General features: G+C 36.1%; 1 protein-coding gene across 2 annotated transcripts; it reads left to right on the top strand.

Annotated features, from left to right (window-relative positions):
• Window positions 1–1,582: 1,582 nt before the first annotated feature.
• Window positions 1,583–15,091, top strand: LOC137941861 (uncharacterized). 2 transcript variants are annotated; one of them, XM_068787468.1, is made up of 8 exons: window positions 1,583–1,962; window positions 2,035–2,227; window positions 2,587–2,696; window positions 13,207–13,285; window positions 13,364–13,431; window positions 14,263–14,329; window positions 14,629–14,742; window positions 14,837–15,091. In XM_068787468.1, exons 1-7 carry the CDS (start codon window positions 1,738–1,740, stop codon window positions 14,739–14,741), a joined length of 855 nt encoding a protein of 284 aa, XP_068643569.1. In that variant the 5' UTR covers window positions 1,583–1,737; the 3' UTR covers window position 14,742; window positions 14,837–15,091. The 2 variants fall into 2 exon arrangements, with proteins under 2 accessions (XP_068643569.1, XP_068643568.1); XM_068787467.1 differs by having other exon boundaries at window positions 14,629–15,091.
• The last annotated feature ends 713 nt before the right edge of the window (window positions 15,092–15,804 follow it).

Consider the following 15,804-nt stretch of genomic DNA (forward strand, 5'->3'; position numbering starts at 1 on the left):
GCCACCCCTACAGACAGTGATGATTGCGATGATCTTGAGGATGTAGGTAGCCAAGTAACAAACATTCGGAGGCAGAGTGCATTAGAATCTACAAGAGCCACACAATTTCGAGATGCCATATCGACATCCATGTGGAACGATAAATGATGGTTTACTCTTATTACTTTTGAACATGCGTAATTTATATGTACTAAACTTGTAACTCGTTGATTGTAATATTAAAGGCACGAACTCGTTATTTGAATAATTTTTTTAGGTTATTTTCAAAGTTGTATATGTATTTATTTATTATTTTTAATGTTATTACTATATTAAACTTCATATTTAAGTCTCTAGTAAATAAAATATAATTAAAGTATACATTTGATTAATTAATTAATTTTAATTTTGTCAAAATATATTATTAATTAATACAATGCAAATCTATCTTATGTTATCAATATAATATTTTTTATTCATTAATCAAAGTTTTTTTTATTTACTCTATTGTATTAGTGATTTAATAGTGATAATTAAACTATGGTTAACTCAAACACTTTGGTTTAATTAGTTCATTTTTATAATTAATAAAATCAATGATTTTAAATTTCTAAGATGAAGATGAAGATGAAATTGTCCACACTAACACCCTATTTCAAAGATTTCGAAGATGAAGTTATCCACACTAACACCCATTTCGAAGATGAAGATTATGTAAATGCATAAGATGCAAATGAAGATAAAGATGAAGATGAAGATCAAATTTTTATTTTGTTAACTAATCCCTCTTATAGACGTCCATTTATTTCCATATCCCACTGCTTCATAGCCTCTTCAACTTTCGTGGCCAATTCCTTCTCCCTCCTCTTCTCTTCCCCGGCCAATTGTCTAATTGTATGGTAATTGCCAATAACAGGTCCCACTCACTCCGGGTTCAGGAACAGGGTTGTCCGGCGAGCTCCAGCTACCATTGAGAGAGTAACCCACGTGGCTGGTGGGTAATTCGTGGGAGATGAAGATTCTGCCGGGAGACTCCGGAATAATCGGTGGAGTTGCTCTTCTTTTCTTCCGCTTCGTACAATACATAACCGAGAGACAAGAGCTCCTTGGTGATTATTTGAATGGCGGTTTTAGAAAGCGTTTCGGGGCTCTTTGATGTTTTCGGAGGATCAAGTTTTTGAGAACAGAGGATTTTCATGGGAGAAAATGCTAAAGGTTTTTCAGGGGTCTTGGAGGGGAAGAATGGTGAGGAAGATAGTGACGTAGGAACATCACTAAATTTGGACTACAACAACGTTCAAGAGTAGATTTTGTACCTGTAATCCAGCGACGACAGAAGCTCAGATTTGAGAGCAACCATTGCTGAAGATTTTGTAGGGAAGAACGAAATGAATAAAGAATGTTCCCGTACCTGTTCGGTTTTCACCGTTAACTTGCGCTGGAGATGTGCACGTGAGAGCAACCAAAACACGTGTGTTTGGCATTGATATGGGTGTCTTGTCTCCTTTTCCGCCTTTTTATTTATTTTCAATCTTATCAACTATCAAGAATTCAAGGTTGTTGGACTATGAAATTATCCGAAATTTTCGATTGAGAAGGGATTCTCGTATTTGAGAAGTAGATATGTAAACTGTAAACCCTCCCGCAAATGAAAATTTAAACTGTGGCGACAGCCGCTGCGCAGAATCTCCCAATCATTACCGGCGAGCTGTTTCTATCGTCGGCCGGTTGGGTTTGGGTTATCGGCAGTGTAAGCAGATGTGGTGCCATCAGCTACCGAGCCTTTCCTACCATCAGTTCAGTTATCTGTCTTTTCGGACGTTCATCAAACGAGTCGCCACCACACCCATTTCTTCATCCTGTAGGCACCCCCATAGCACTCTTGTCAAAGCCTCCCTCCAGTCCCCGCAGCTCGAAGACCTAACTACGAGTCAGCAAGAACAAATTTCTATCTATGTTGATGCGCTTCTTCAATGGAATCAGGTCCGTATTGGAAGACACGAGCAATATCTCTCTCTCCTCTCACTGCACTTATTCATGGTTTTCATGTCCCAGCGAATGAATCTTACTGCTGTAACGGAGACAAGCGACGTTATGAAGCGGCATGTTGAGGATTCTCTCGCTATTATCCCCCCAATTCAAAACTCCTACCTTTCTCGTTGTGGTTCTTCCTGCGATGGTCTCAAACTTGTGGACGTTGGCACTGGTCCTGGTCTTCCTGGATTAATCTTCGCGATTGCGTGCCCTAGTAATTTTTCTGATTCTTGCTTGTTTTAAAATTTCTGTTATTTCATTCCAAGTTTGGTAAGTCGTCGTGTTTAATAATTGAATTTTAGGAAATGAATTCCTCTCATCTCCCATCGTCCTACAACCATCAAGGGCTAGTTACCTGCCTAGCAAACAGAGGCCTCCTACTTCTTGCTCTCTGGTTTGTATTAAAAGTGCGATGACATTGGACACAGAACTTGATATCTAGGAACAAAATGATGTCTTTTCGCATGCTATGAATGGTTGTAGTGTAACTTGTGTTTGCATTTGTTTTATCCTTTGGAAATTTATTGCGTAATTCAAATTTATAGATGGATGGTAGTATTTTGTGTTTTGTAGGTTGGAAAGTTACGCTTTTAGAATCGATGCAGAAACGCTGCCTCTTCTTGGAGCATGCTGTTGCTCTTACCGGTTTGTCAAATGTTCAAATATTGCGTGCAAGAGCAGAGGTACATATATGAAATGCATTGCTCTAGAAGGATGGTTTTTTTTTGTTATTTAAACTATTTAAATGACTATTATACCCTTGTTGAATAGGATGGTTTTTTTTGTTATTTGAACTATTTAAACGACTATTATACCCTTGTTGAATTTTAAAATGATACAAAATAGTCTCAATATTATTTAGACTAAGTTAAGATAAAGAAAATATACGCAGAAATATGTTTCAAAAGTACTGTCCTTGGCACAAGGTTACAATTAAGCTAAGAAAGTGTAAGTTGGGAGGGGAACCCGTCATCCACCAGCCAGATTCCTATACACGTTTCAATAAGTTGGTCACTTTTTCTAAGATGGTAGAGAAGCATTCTAGAATATTTGCATTCTTTAGTGAATTCAAATATATTTAATGCTTGAATCTCTGAAATAGAGGCCCTTCAAAAGCATGGATAAAAAGTTTTACGGAGAGAAGGCTTACAGAGTTTAAAGGATTCTTGAATGTGACATCCATCTTAATTTTCTCTGGAAGACATAGACACACTGGATGTTATGACTGACTGCTTTTCTAAGTGCCCACTAAAAGTTTACTTGTTATCTTTCTTGTCCTAGCATGGGAAGAGTTATAGGGATTCTTGAGTAATTTTCAGTCATATAATAGTTTCCCACTGTAACTGGCAAGTATTCGATTAGAATTTAGAAACCACCTCATGCAAACACGTTGCAACTGATTGCTGAATAAACAAGAACTCTGGAATAGAGTAATGTGAGATATCTAATCAGTTTGTCAATGGATGACTCATGAACAAAACAATTCCATTTTAGTCATCTGATATGTGCATGCAAATATCGGAACGATTTGTCTATTTTTTTAAGCCATTTGGAGTTATGATTTGTTAGATTTGGGTCTAGGCATCCTGAAACGACTAGCCAAATTAGAAAACTTCTTTTCAAACAATAAAAACAAGATCATTCTTATCGTGGATCTATATGGGATTATTTATAACACTCCCCTTCACATGTAAAGTCTTTTTTTTTATGACTTTTACAAGTACACAATATTAGGTGGAAGCTTACATCCACATACCTGTTTTGGTACCATGTCAAAGTTGGTTTTAGGTCCTTCCTAAACTAATTAGGTTAAGTTAGGAGGTATCTTCTCAACTAATAACCAAAGGATTTTCTGACTGACATTCCTCCATACATCCAAGCTTAACTCAAACGGGTAACAGGCTTGGAACATGAACAATACAAATAAGTAAAACTAAACGAGGCATATAATAGGCTCAACCAGGCATGTCTTGCTTTGATACCATGTTAAAGTTGGGTTCAGGTCCATCCCAAAATGTCTAGTTACATTATAAGGTCATTTCCTAATTAACAACCGAAGGATTTTATTAACACTTATCTATGTGGTACTTTTCCTATTAGCACTCAGACTTGCACAAAATGGACAATGGACTTGAGATGTGGATATCACATTTAGGTACAAACTAAAGGGTACTAACTGAGGCCAACAATGCTGATGTCCTGCTTCGATGATTAAAAAAACTGTAAATATTTGTTACTGTGATGGTTAAAAAAATATTGTAAATATTTGCCTTTTCAACAATTATGATAATTTTGACCTGGCATAAAAAAAGTGAAGGTCATATAAAAAAAAAAAATAGGGATGACATGTTGGCATTTGTTGAATAATATGATGTAAAGGGCTGGGTTAGTTCTTGCTTATAATTGTTATGATTGAGACGCCATAGGGGCATACTTGTAATCTTTCTTGGGCTCTTATAATAATACTAAAGAGAGAGGAGCTCACCGTATTTTGAAACCCTAAGGCTGGGCTATTCCATAAGTTCTCTCTTTCTCACCTCATTACCTTACCTCCTCATCCTCCTTCTTCTTCTTCTTCTTCTAAAACTTTCTTCTCTTCTCCTCTCACTGAACTCCATCTAAGAGAATTGACCCCTAGAATCTAACATCGTATTAGGGCAGGGATTCTAGGGTTCATACTTTGAAACTGCTCAAAATTCTCATATGCACAAGGAGGGCCGATATTATTCCATGGAAGACTCTTAAAGCAAGTTTTAGTTCAGCCAAAAGAAGGTTTTTTTGAATTCTTCAACTCAGCCACAACCAGCCAGATAAGTCATGGAAAAACTCACTTTTTCTCATATCCTTGATTCATTAAGGATTAACTCGGATTTGTGAAGGTCTTCCTTGAATTGGTGAAGAATTTCCCTTCTTCTTCATGCACGCCATATGAGTTTCTTTTTAAACTTGCTATTTTTTTTTTCTAGTTTGTGTCAACTTCTTTACAAATTCAATTCAGAAGTCTTTTCATCATGATTATTTGCCTTATTCAAATTCAAAATCTCCTCTTGAATGGCTCTTCAAGCCTCTTTGTTATTTGAGTGATTTTACAATTTTAACAAGCTGTAACCTTAACTTAGAGTTTGATGAATTTCTGCCAAGTTATGTTAGTCTATTTACATGCAAGAGTTCTTATTTGTATCCTAGTTGAGTAAGCCTGCCCCTTGAACAATTTCATCATCAATTTGAATCTTTTTCATGTGTGAAATAATGGTCTAATGCTAGCTTGAGAAAGTTCGAATTCTGCTCTTGTATGCCTTCCTTTGATTCTTACTCACTTTGTTATTTAATTAATCTTATCCCGCTAGTTTAGAAATTGTTTTCTTCTTATTGATTTAGGGGTCTATACTAGTTAGTAACACATATTTCATTGAGAGGTTGGTTCTAGAGAGCTTTTAGTCTCTATCTGAACATGGCTGAAAATTTTATTTCTTCCCATGAGTTTTTAAGAATTACTACCTTTTCATTGAAAGGTGTCTCCAATTATCTGGCATGGTCTCAATTTGTCTTATGATTTTTACTTTTGGTTTGGATGACCATCTCACAAAGTCATCACCTCCTCATGGTGAAGAAGATATTCATGACAAAAAATGGCTGAAAGAAGACGCATTAGTTATTAACTGTCTAATCAACAATATGGAAGAGTTTGTGGCTAATAATGTCGGGCATTTTGAAACTGCCAAAATCATCTGGGATACCTGGCACTAAACTATATTCTAGTACAGACATCCTATAAAGACTTTATGATGTTTTTTAAGCTATATACACCACTAAGCATTTAGAGAATCTTAATGAGTACTTTGCTTGATTTAGAAGGTTCTTGCAAGAGTGTAAACTTGCCTAGCCATACTTCTTTGACATAGCTGTTCAAGAAACACAAAGGGAGCAATTAGTCGGGGCTATTTGCCTTGCGAATTTATGACCATACCTCGAAGTGGCCTAGAATCAGATTTTAAGTACTTATGCAAAACCCTCATTAGATGATATTTGTGCTACACTACTTTAAATTCCAGCTATGTCAACCGAAGGTTCAAACTAGATCACTTGAAACATCAGCCATGGTTAGTCAAGGTAGAGATAGGCATATTCAGGTAGAGGCCGAGGGCGAGGTTTTGGCAAAGGTTAAGGTAGAGGTCACAATTTTGGAGGGTCCTCTTGAGATTCTTTAGCTCCTTGGATTTTCTTCTACTATGAATCAAGTTGTTGGTGTCCTAGAGAACAAAGAAGTGAGTCTTGTACCACAAGTCAACTCCAAAAATCTTACTGAGGAGGACTGTGATGTTCTTCAAACTTAAGAGTATACTAGCCTCAACATCATCTTCAAGTACTCCAACAACCATATTACAGCTACAGGAATGTCTCTTTCTCTTTAGGGCCTATTAGTGTGCAGCGTTACTGAAGTGTATTTCACTTACGTTGGGGAAAGTGGGCCGAAACCCGTTAGTGCGCCCAGTAAGTGACGCGGGAGTTGTATTTCGCTTCGGCATAAAACGATGGTAAGTGAAATCCGAGGGGTCGAGCTCGGATTTCACTTACCATTGTTCAAATACATCTTGCTGTCGGGGAGGAACCTTTGTCAAACGAGGTTTTGGAGAATTTTTTTGTTCTCTCTCGCGACTTTCGGCTTCTCTTCTCTCTCGGCCTCCCTCTCCTCTCCCTCTCGACCTCGTCTCAGAGCATGGGAGGCCGAGCCTCTGTCGTCGAGCCTCTCGGCCTCCCTCTCTTCTCCCTCTAGGCGTACCGTTGGTGCGTCGCCTCTCATTACTCGCTGGCCCGTCGCCGTAGTCTCCTGCCATTGAGGAAGACGACGCACGCAGGAAGACGATGGTTTAATTTTTCCCAAGTTAGGAAAAATTAAACCGTAAAAAAAAAAATTTATATTTTTTATTTATAAATTAATTATTGTTATTTATTTAATATATTTATTTTATAATTACTATACTAATATATTTTAATTATCCCATTGCTATAATTAATTAAACCAATGGTTTTAAATTTTGTGACAACATATTATTAATTAATAATACATAAAAATATATTATGTTATTGATAAATATATATTTATTTATTATATTAAATTAGTGGTTTTTAATGTTAAAACATATCTTATGTTATTAAAAAATAATTTATTTATTTATTATATTCACTTATGTTTTTTATATTTTTTATTTGTTTTTAATATTTTATTTTAGTCGCACGTACTCAGAGGGAGTCTGCAGTACAATCTACAAGAGCATCACATTATCGAGATGTTTTAACAATTTAGATGTGGCAAAATTATTGACTATTATGTTTTAATGCCACTAAATATTTTTTATGTTGTACTTTTGTATGAATAGATATAATTTTTTATATTAAAAAGGTGATTGAGTTATAGTTGTATTATTTTTATTTTTATTATTACGATATTCGTGTAGTATGTTATGTAGTACGATATTTGTATAATTATTTTATATTTAGTTATTACAAAATTAAAATTTGATTAAAATTTTAATACTATAAAAGTAAGCATTTGTTTAATTATTATATTTAATATATTTTATTTATTAATTAATATTAATTTATTTTTCTGATAGTCAGATATATCAAAATATTTTATTTAATAAATAATCTATATGCACTTTACACCACACTTTCCATTGTGTACACTAACACAAACAAGTACTTTATACTGCACTTTCCATTGCGCACACTAACACAAACAAGTACTTTATACTGCATTTTCCATTGCGCACGCTAACACAAACAAGTACTTTACACTGTACTTTCCATTGCGCACACTAACACAAACAACTACTTTACATTCCCTCTCACTTTCCCTAAGGAAAGTACTTTTCATTGTATTTCATTTCCCTCTACACTTACATTGTGCACTAACCCCCCCCCCCCCCCCCCCCCCTCCCTTAATGTTCCAACTCTTCACCTTGAATTATTGATTCGGTACCTTTGAACATCTTATTGGAAATAGGCAATTTATCTTCTTTGTGTCCATGTCCCACTAATTTGGTTAATATCTATTGTTGGTGGTTCTCCAACTAAAATTCAAGGTATTGGCTCCTCTTCACCATTCCCTTTTTTGCCTATGTCTGAAGTTTTATTTGTTCCTCAATTCTTCTTGAGTCTTATGTTTTTTAGTCAAATTATTGAAAAACTTAATTGTTTTGTCACCATTCATCCTTCTTATTATGTTTATAGGACAGCCAGACCAAACAAGTGATTAGTGGAGGCCACGAAAAAGGAGGGCCATATTATTGATATAGAAGCACAAAATAACCAATTTATGCTTCCAAAAAATTTCCAAATTTATCACTAGAGTAGAATTAGGGTTAGGGCAAGAAACTAGGAGGTGCGCACTTCAAAAAAACCAGCACAATGCATCAAATTCAATGAAAATAATATAAATTACTTCTCAATTAGGGCTGACATCAGCCAATTCTGGGATGACATAGGCACAATAATAGGGATGGGTGATACATATCCCAAGAAATTCCAATAGAAACCCAATTAGGGCAATAAAATCATATTGGATCCCTCAATGATAAATAGAAACCAGTAACCCTAAGGTTATGATAGAGAAAAAGAGGAAAAACTTGAACTTTTATGAACTAGTAAACGAAAAACTTGTAGAACTCTTCTTCTAGGAAGTTGTCCTCTTCAAATCTGATGGAAAACTGCAGTAAGGTGCTCCCATCAGTGATCTACTGCTCTAATACCATGTAAAAATTAAGGTTTTTGGTGTTGGAAGAAGAGAAAAGTGAGAGGAAGAGAGAAAGAGAAGAGAGAGGCTAAGAGAAGAGCCAAAAGAAGGCTCGTTGACCCCCAGTTCTATCTCATAATAGGTTTCAATCAAAATTACAATAATGCTTGTTACAATGTGGGACCCACCAAGGTGCTCGAGCTGGTGGGACCCACCAAGAGGATGTGGGACACCAAGAAGAGTCCTCACCCAAGCTAGCACGAGTTAAGGAGTTAAGAAGCACAAACTGAAATGAGTTAGAGGACTTGAAGATCAAGTGGGACCCACAAATATCCCACGAGCTGGCAACCTTATCAAGATAAGCTGGAAGATCATGAGGGACCCACAAGGATAAGGCCACGAGCTGGCCTCCTCCCTTATATTCACGTGATTGAAGTAAGAGTTCTAGTTCAACTCATATTAGTCTTCTAGTAGATTGTTTTGAATAGACTTATCTTAGAGAGTTAGAGTTGGAATGTAATTAGGAGATTGAAAGGCTAATTGTATAAGGACTCTATCTCTTCCTCTACTATAAATAGAGGTGTTGTAATTCGGAATTAATCAAGTTACACATCTTCTTCTTGAGTTAATCTCTCCCTCTCTCTTTGCTTGGCACATACCTCTTTTTCTCTTTTCTTTTTCTTCTCTCTACCCGAGAACTCTTCTTCCCTTTTCTTCTTCTTCTTTCTTCTTTCTTTTGCTCGGAATATTGGAAAAGGGATCCTAAATTCAACAATGCCCCTATACACTCAATCATGCTTATTCTCCTTATATCTCCCTATGTACCCTATGTACATGAAAATTTAACCACTAAAATAATTCAACACAAAACAAGATTACATATCGAAATAAAACTACAAAAGTGTTGAAATGACCTAAATACTCTTGAACATATTTTCTAACACAAAGATTAGCTAGTGATGGATGTTCCAAATACAAGTGCCATAGGTATGGAGAATCTTTAGTTGTAAGAGCCACCATCTTCGGAATCAATACATCATTCAAAAGGTAGAGTCCGCCTTTCTCATGTTTTGAACCAATTGTCCTCTTTGTCTGCAAATCCTGAAAAACACTAGTAGAAAAAGTTATTGAACATTTGAAAGATTTAGTGATATTACTAATAGACAAAAGGTTCATAGGAAAGTTTGGAACGAACAGAACTGAGTTCAAGGATATTTGAGTACTGTGAACAGTACCTTCCATCTGAATTGGGGAGGTGGACCCATCGGCTAAAGTAACATTATGATAGGATTGAAAAGAATTGGTAGATTGAAATAAAGAGGGCATACTTGACATGTGTGTGGATGCTCTTGAATTGATAATTCAATAGAATGAGACACATTCAGTGCTTGCATACCTGTACTCACAATTGTGGCACTTGCAGAGGAGGAGAAATCTGGTTGTTTGGAAGAAATAGTAATAGGTGTGGAAGTCAATTGGTGTATAAGTCAATTGACCCGGCCTCTGAAGTAGTTGCTGATTTCTTCTTGTCGGCCAGTAAATGGAATATTGTCTCTTCCTATCGTAGTTGAGTTCCCCCATGCTGGCTTCCCAAACTTCTCCTAGCATGTATCTAAAAAATGGTTTTTGACCGCAGTGAGTGCACTTTTTATCCCCTCTACCATTACATCCGTGGCCTTGAGTAGAAGAGTTTCTACCAAACCTCAAGTACTACTTCCATGACCTCTTGCCTCAGACATAAAAAGACGAATAGAGGTTGAGAGCAGTAGCATCAACAACTCTTGTATCTTTCTCATTTTTACCAGCCACTGCACTTTCTTCACATCATCATTAGCCAATAATTATACTCGAATAACGTCATATAGAAACCAAAAACCATCCAAAAATCTTGTCACCTGAATTTGATTTTTGTCCTTACGAATGTAATTTGCATTTGTAGGAAAGAAATGGAAAGTACTAATTTCTTGCAAAACACCTCACATCTTTGTAAAATAGTCAATAAAAGATCTATCTCCCCTGTGCATGTTAAAATATCTAATATACATATCATATATTCTATACATAGATTGCTCTCTCGAGATAAGATAGAGACAAGTGTATTCCACATATCTTTCGAAGTTTCACAACTCATGATCTGATCACTAAACCTTGATTCCGTACTATTGACTAACTAATTGATCATTTGATTATTGTTGCTTCCCAACCTTCAGTTAATGGATTAGGGGGGCCATCCCAGTAGACTTGGCCTTCCTTTTTGCCTTTAAAAATATGAGGACAAATTAAGACCAATTCATATAATTCGGCCCATTCTACTTCACAAAAGTAATCTGAATGGAATGAAAGTCCTTTCTATCTGAACTCTCAGAAGCCTGAAATATAGCAACATGGTTGCTTGAGTCAGCCATTTAATCTTCTAATAGCCTCTAAGTATACTGCAACTACTAACAAAGTGACATGTGTTAGGAATTAGACGCCCTAATTCCAACTAGTGAGAACAATAATAATAAATGCAGAAGAAAAAAAACAAGCACGAAGAAAGACACAAGATTTATACAGGTTTGTCTCAAGGTGAGACTACGACCTGTCTTCCGCCACTACAGTAATCACTATGAAGATGAAATCGTTTCCAAGAGAAATCGCTTCTCTAACCTCTCTCAGTCGCAACCGATGATGCTCCTATTCCGATGATGATAAACCCTAATAGCAGCACCCCAAATATAAAGAGAAAACTTGGGCAACCGCAATACGAGAGTGAAATCCCCAAACTACCCTTAATGAAACAACAATCAATATATCGTGGACCTTTTGGTGGCTCCGCCCTAGAATCCCTAGGAGGGGGGCTCTCCACCCGTTACCAACCCCCACGTGACCTTACCGTGAAGGTCGATCCGCAACACAGCGATCCGGGTGAGGCATACGGTGTTAATTAGGCTCCATTGTTAGGAATTAGACGCCCTAATTCCAAACTAACGATAAAAATAATAATAATCATGGAAGAAAGGAAAAACAAACACTAGAATACAAAACAAAATTTATACAGGTTTGCCTCAAGATGAGACTATGTTCTGTCTTCTGCCATTGTAGTAATCCACTATGAAGATGAAATAGTTTACAAGAGAAATGACACACTTACAGGTGTTTTCTCTAACCTCTCTCGGGCCTCAACTCAAGTTCCTTCTTCAATGATAATACTTCGGGTGATAAAACCCTAACAACAACACCCCTAAATATAAAGGGCAAATTAGGGCAATCGGATTACAAGTTGGAAATCCCCAAACTACCCTTAATGAAACAACAATCAATATATCATGGATCTGGCGGGGGTTCCCCACCCCCCTTCCAAAAAGGTCGACCCGCATAACGAATCAGCGTTGGGCGTTGATTAGGCTCCAACTTAACAATATACTTAATCCAAAATGCCAATAAAGTCAAATTCTAACCTGTGCATGTTAAGTGGGCCCTACACTTCTAAATTAGGGCACATACACAATATCACACCAAGCAAGAACTACCACAATTTCCAATTCCACTAGAAATCAACACAAATCATATCCCAAATGCCAGCATGTACGGCTGATGCAAGCATTGATTAGGTGACTCAGGCACAATATAGGCAACAATGGTATGGGTTTAGCATAAAACTATTAGATGACCCTCTTAGGGTAGTAAAACATGTTAAACTGCTTAATTAGCAGCAGGGACAATCAACCAGATGGTTATCGCAGGAAGAAAAAGAGAAAGATTTGACCTTTACCCAACTAGTAGAATAACTGTTTCAAGGAACCTTTTGTAGGAATAAAAAAATCATGGAGAGAGCCAAAGAACTTGTAGAGGAACTTCCCAAGGTTGGCTTTTATTGCTCTGATACTATGGAAAGTTGTAAAATTGAAATAGGAGAAGAAGAAGTAAGAGAGAAAAGAAAGAGACAAAAAGTGAAGGGAAGCAGCCAAGAAAGCTCTCTCCTTCTTATAACTCAAATATGTGAAATATAATGTAGAAGGACAGTTCTGCCTTTCATTAAAAGTTTTATGATAACTTCACAAATACAGATCAGAATTGAATAAAAAATGAAACCTAGAGTCCTAATATGAAGTCTAGCTTACTGCATTTTTATGAGAAACATATAAGTATGAGAAATGACCAAAATACCCTCATACAAGTATTTTAACAACTTAAATAGTGCTCCCCAAGCAGATGGCTTCCATGAATTTAACATTTATTCATTTTATTATTTATATTGTTAGTTCCAGTGCCTCATGTGCATGTTGGTTGTCATAATTGCGTGCTCATAGAAAATGTTGTCCTTTGTGCTTTCCTCCTTTCAGACATACCAGATCAAATACTGATGTTTGAGTACAAGAATAAAAATTGATGGAGTTTGATGTAAACTAGAATGCCTGTCATGATTATTCTACATTCCTATCAAATTGCTGACATCATAAATTGCTATAGGACAGGATGCTGGTCAAAATCACAACTTTAGGGAGGCATTTGATGTATCAGTGGCGAGAGCTGTGGCAGAAATGAGGATATTGGGTGAGGTGGCCAAAAATGTTGAACTATTTGGTTCTTAAATGATTCTTTTTGCTAAAAGTTATATTCTACCTGTTTCAGCAGAATATTGCCTTCCGTTGGTCCGTGTTGGAGGTTTATTTGTAGCAGCAAAAGGTTATGATCCACAGGTATTCAAGGTTTCATCTCCTGATAATTAGCTTCCAACAGATTATGTTCTTATTTACCTTTTTGCATTTCGTTGAGAGTTACTTTTTCCCGTTTGATAAGCTTTCTCCTACTTGAGGTAAACAAATGGAAGATAATTAGGCTGTTTCTTTCTTTCTTTTCTTTTTTCACAACTTAAATGAAAAAATATGTTTCCAGCTGTTTCATATCAGGAAGAATCTTCTCTTCCTCTTTCCCATTTCTTGATACTTTTTATTTCTACCATTTTCTTCTTGATTTCTCTTTGAACACTCTCTCAAGTTGGAGACATGGCATCTGTTCTTTTTGGGACTCTTTCCTGTTCAAACCTCTTCATATATGTTCTATCCGGTTTTTCCTTTAAGATCCAATACTCTCATGTTCTTTCAGAACACTAGTATGGTAGCAAAGGCTTGAGACGCAGTGCATTCTGTTGGAGCCTGAGGGAGCTGGAAACAGCTAGCACATGCTCTATATATAAGCTAACCTGGGGGATTTGACAAGGGGCACCAGAAACCTGAGGGGCCAAAGTTATATGGTGCCCATATGATTCCTGCACCTAAAAAGCTGGTGTTGAGGCACTGTGACTTTATGGGATCTGGACATAATTGTCTATAGGGTACTGCAACCATTACTCACCTACAATTACACTGGGAAAGAAGCAAAGCAATTCTTTTGAACTTTTGTCAAGTATTCATTAGATGAATCACTAATTGTTATTTGTCTTTCTTTAAGAAACAGAAAAATTTGTAATATCCAGATTGTGACCTCTTTTGAATATTAAATTTTGTTACCTGGTTCATTATGTTCTCCAGGAGGAGATTAAAAAAGCAGAGAAGGCAATCCAACTAATGGGGGCTTCCACATTACAATTATGTTCTGGTAGAGTTTTGACCTCTCTATAATTATGATATAGCTGAATTGGTTTAAATTAAATTCATCTTATTAGATTTGAATATTTTTATGATTCTGTGGCATTTCCAACAAAAAAGGCCCTTTCCTTGATCTTGATTGCAGAGTCATGCGCTTTTATGCTCTCTTTTTTTTTCACATTTTCATGCTTTACCTGGAGTGCAAATGTTTTTAATTATAACCACTGTATCCTATTTTTCTTTTGTTTCCTTTCTTGTACGAATTAAACTGTCAAATGGCTTCTGAACTTCTTTATGTTCGAAATTCAGTGGAATCACAAGGTCCATATGGCCAGAGAACTGCTGTTGTTTGCATCAAAGACAAGCCTACCCCTAGGAAGTATCCTCGACCACCCGGTGTACCAGCAAAGGCTCCATTCTAAAGTAAACGCAAGTGGCTTGTTTGTTTTCTATGATAAAATCATTTTGAGCCATCTTCATAGTGCTTTATTTCCCTTCGACTTTGGTCTGCTTGCAGAACACAGAAAAGCTTTTGCTTGGTGCAAAAAGGGTCCTTGCCAAGAGTTCTGTCAGGGTCCCTGAGTTTACCAAATCCGGACTTCTTGTTTGGTTCTGAAATGCAAATCATTTATTCAATGGTAATTCATTTCATTTTAAGATATTTTTAATTAGTATTCGTAACTTGAGGTAGTACAGACTGTGTTGTAAGCTTGGTGTCATATGTTCACTTTGAGAATGACATTCGGCAATAAAACTAAGACAGTGAGAATCAGATCTAAAGAACAAAAACTCTTTTAAGTTGGAGAGTTTGAATATAAGTTACTTAGATATGTAGTATTAATTATCAATATTTGTATATAAATTATAATAAAATCAATTATTTGTAGATTGGGTTAGATATCCTTGGATAGTGTTGGGTTTCAAAATTTTAGATCAAATTTGATCTATTTTAAATTACAAATTGGATTAGGTCGGGTCAGGTTTTGTTTGTAACACATTCATACTCTTAACCCATATTAAGTGCATATCAACATTTTTCATCGACATATTAATTCAATCCGTTTATTTGTAAAGTGCATCAGGTTTTCCGGACTGGGTCTCTTTAAATTACGGATTGTTGATCCGATCCATTTGCAGTCCTAATCAATATCAAAGTAGACAATTCTCAAACTTTCAACTAATAAATCCTGTTTTCTCTATCAATCTACTTTATTTACAAGGAAAAATCTATATTGAAAGAAGATGTGGTCACGTAGGGAATTTTTGCTTGCGAACCACTTAGAAGTTCCTAATTAGTTACTAGTTAGTATTTAGTGTTTTGAATTTTTCACGTAGGAGCTCTAGTCATGTGATATAACTAGAAGGTTCTAATTTTGGTTCATTAAAATTATTTAATACTTAAAATGCCAGTAGATTGCAAAGTGACAAGTTGATGTAATTTGATAAAGAAAAACTACTTATCTACATAACTCCCGAAGTTATCGA

The sequence above is a fragment of the Aristolochia californica genome, unplaced genomic scaffold (genome assembly GCF_029961685.1).
Source record: "Aristolochia californica isolate CCGP_79_NKW_82.1479 unplaced genomic scaffold, dmAriCali1.0.hap1 SCAF_9, whole genome shotgun sequence".
Classification (NCBI taxonomy): Eukaryota; Viridiplantae; Streptophyta; class Magnoliopsida; order Piperales; family Aristolochiaceae; genus Aristolochia; species Aristolochia californica.

Bases quoted from the DNA above. Each gene is read 5' to 3' on its own strand.
- LOC137941861 (XM_068787467.1), top strand. From the start codon at position 1,738: ATGTGGTGCCATCAGCTACCGAGCCTTTCCTACCATCAGTTCAGTTAT. The intron at 2,697-13,206 runs GTACATATATGA...GCTATAGGACAG, and splicing joins TATTGCGTGCAAGAGCAGAG to GATGCTGGTCAAAATCACAA. The intron at 13,432-14,262 runs GTATTCAAGGTT...TATGTTCTCCAG, and splicing joins CAAAAGGTTATGATCCACAG to GAGGAGATTAAAAAAGCAGA.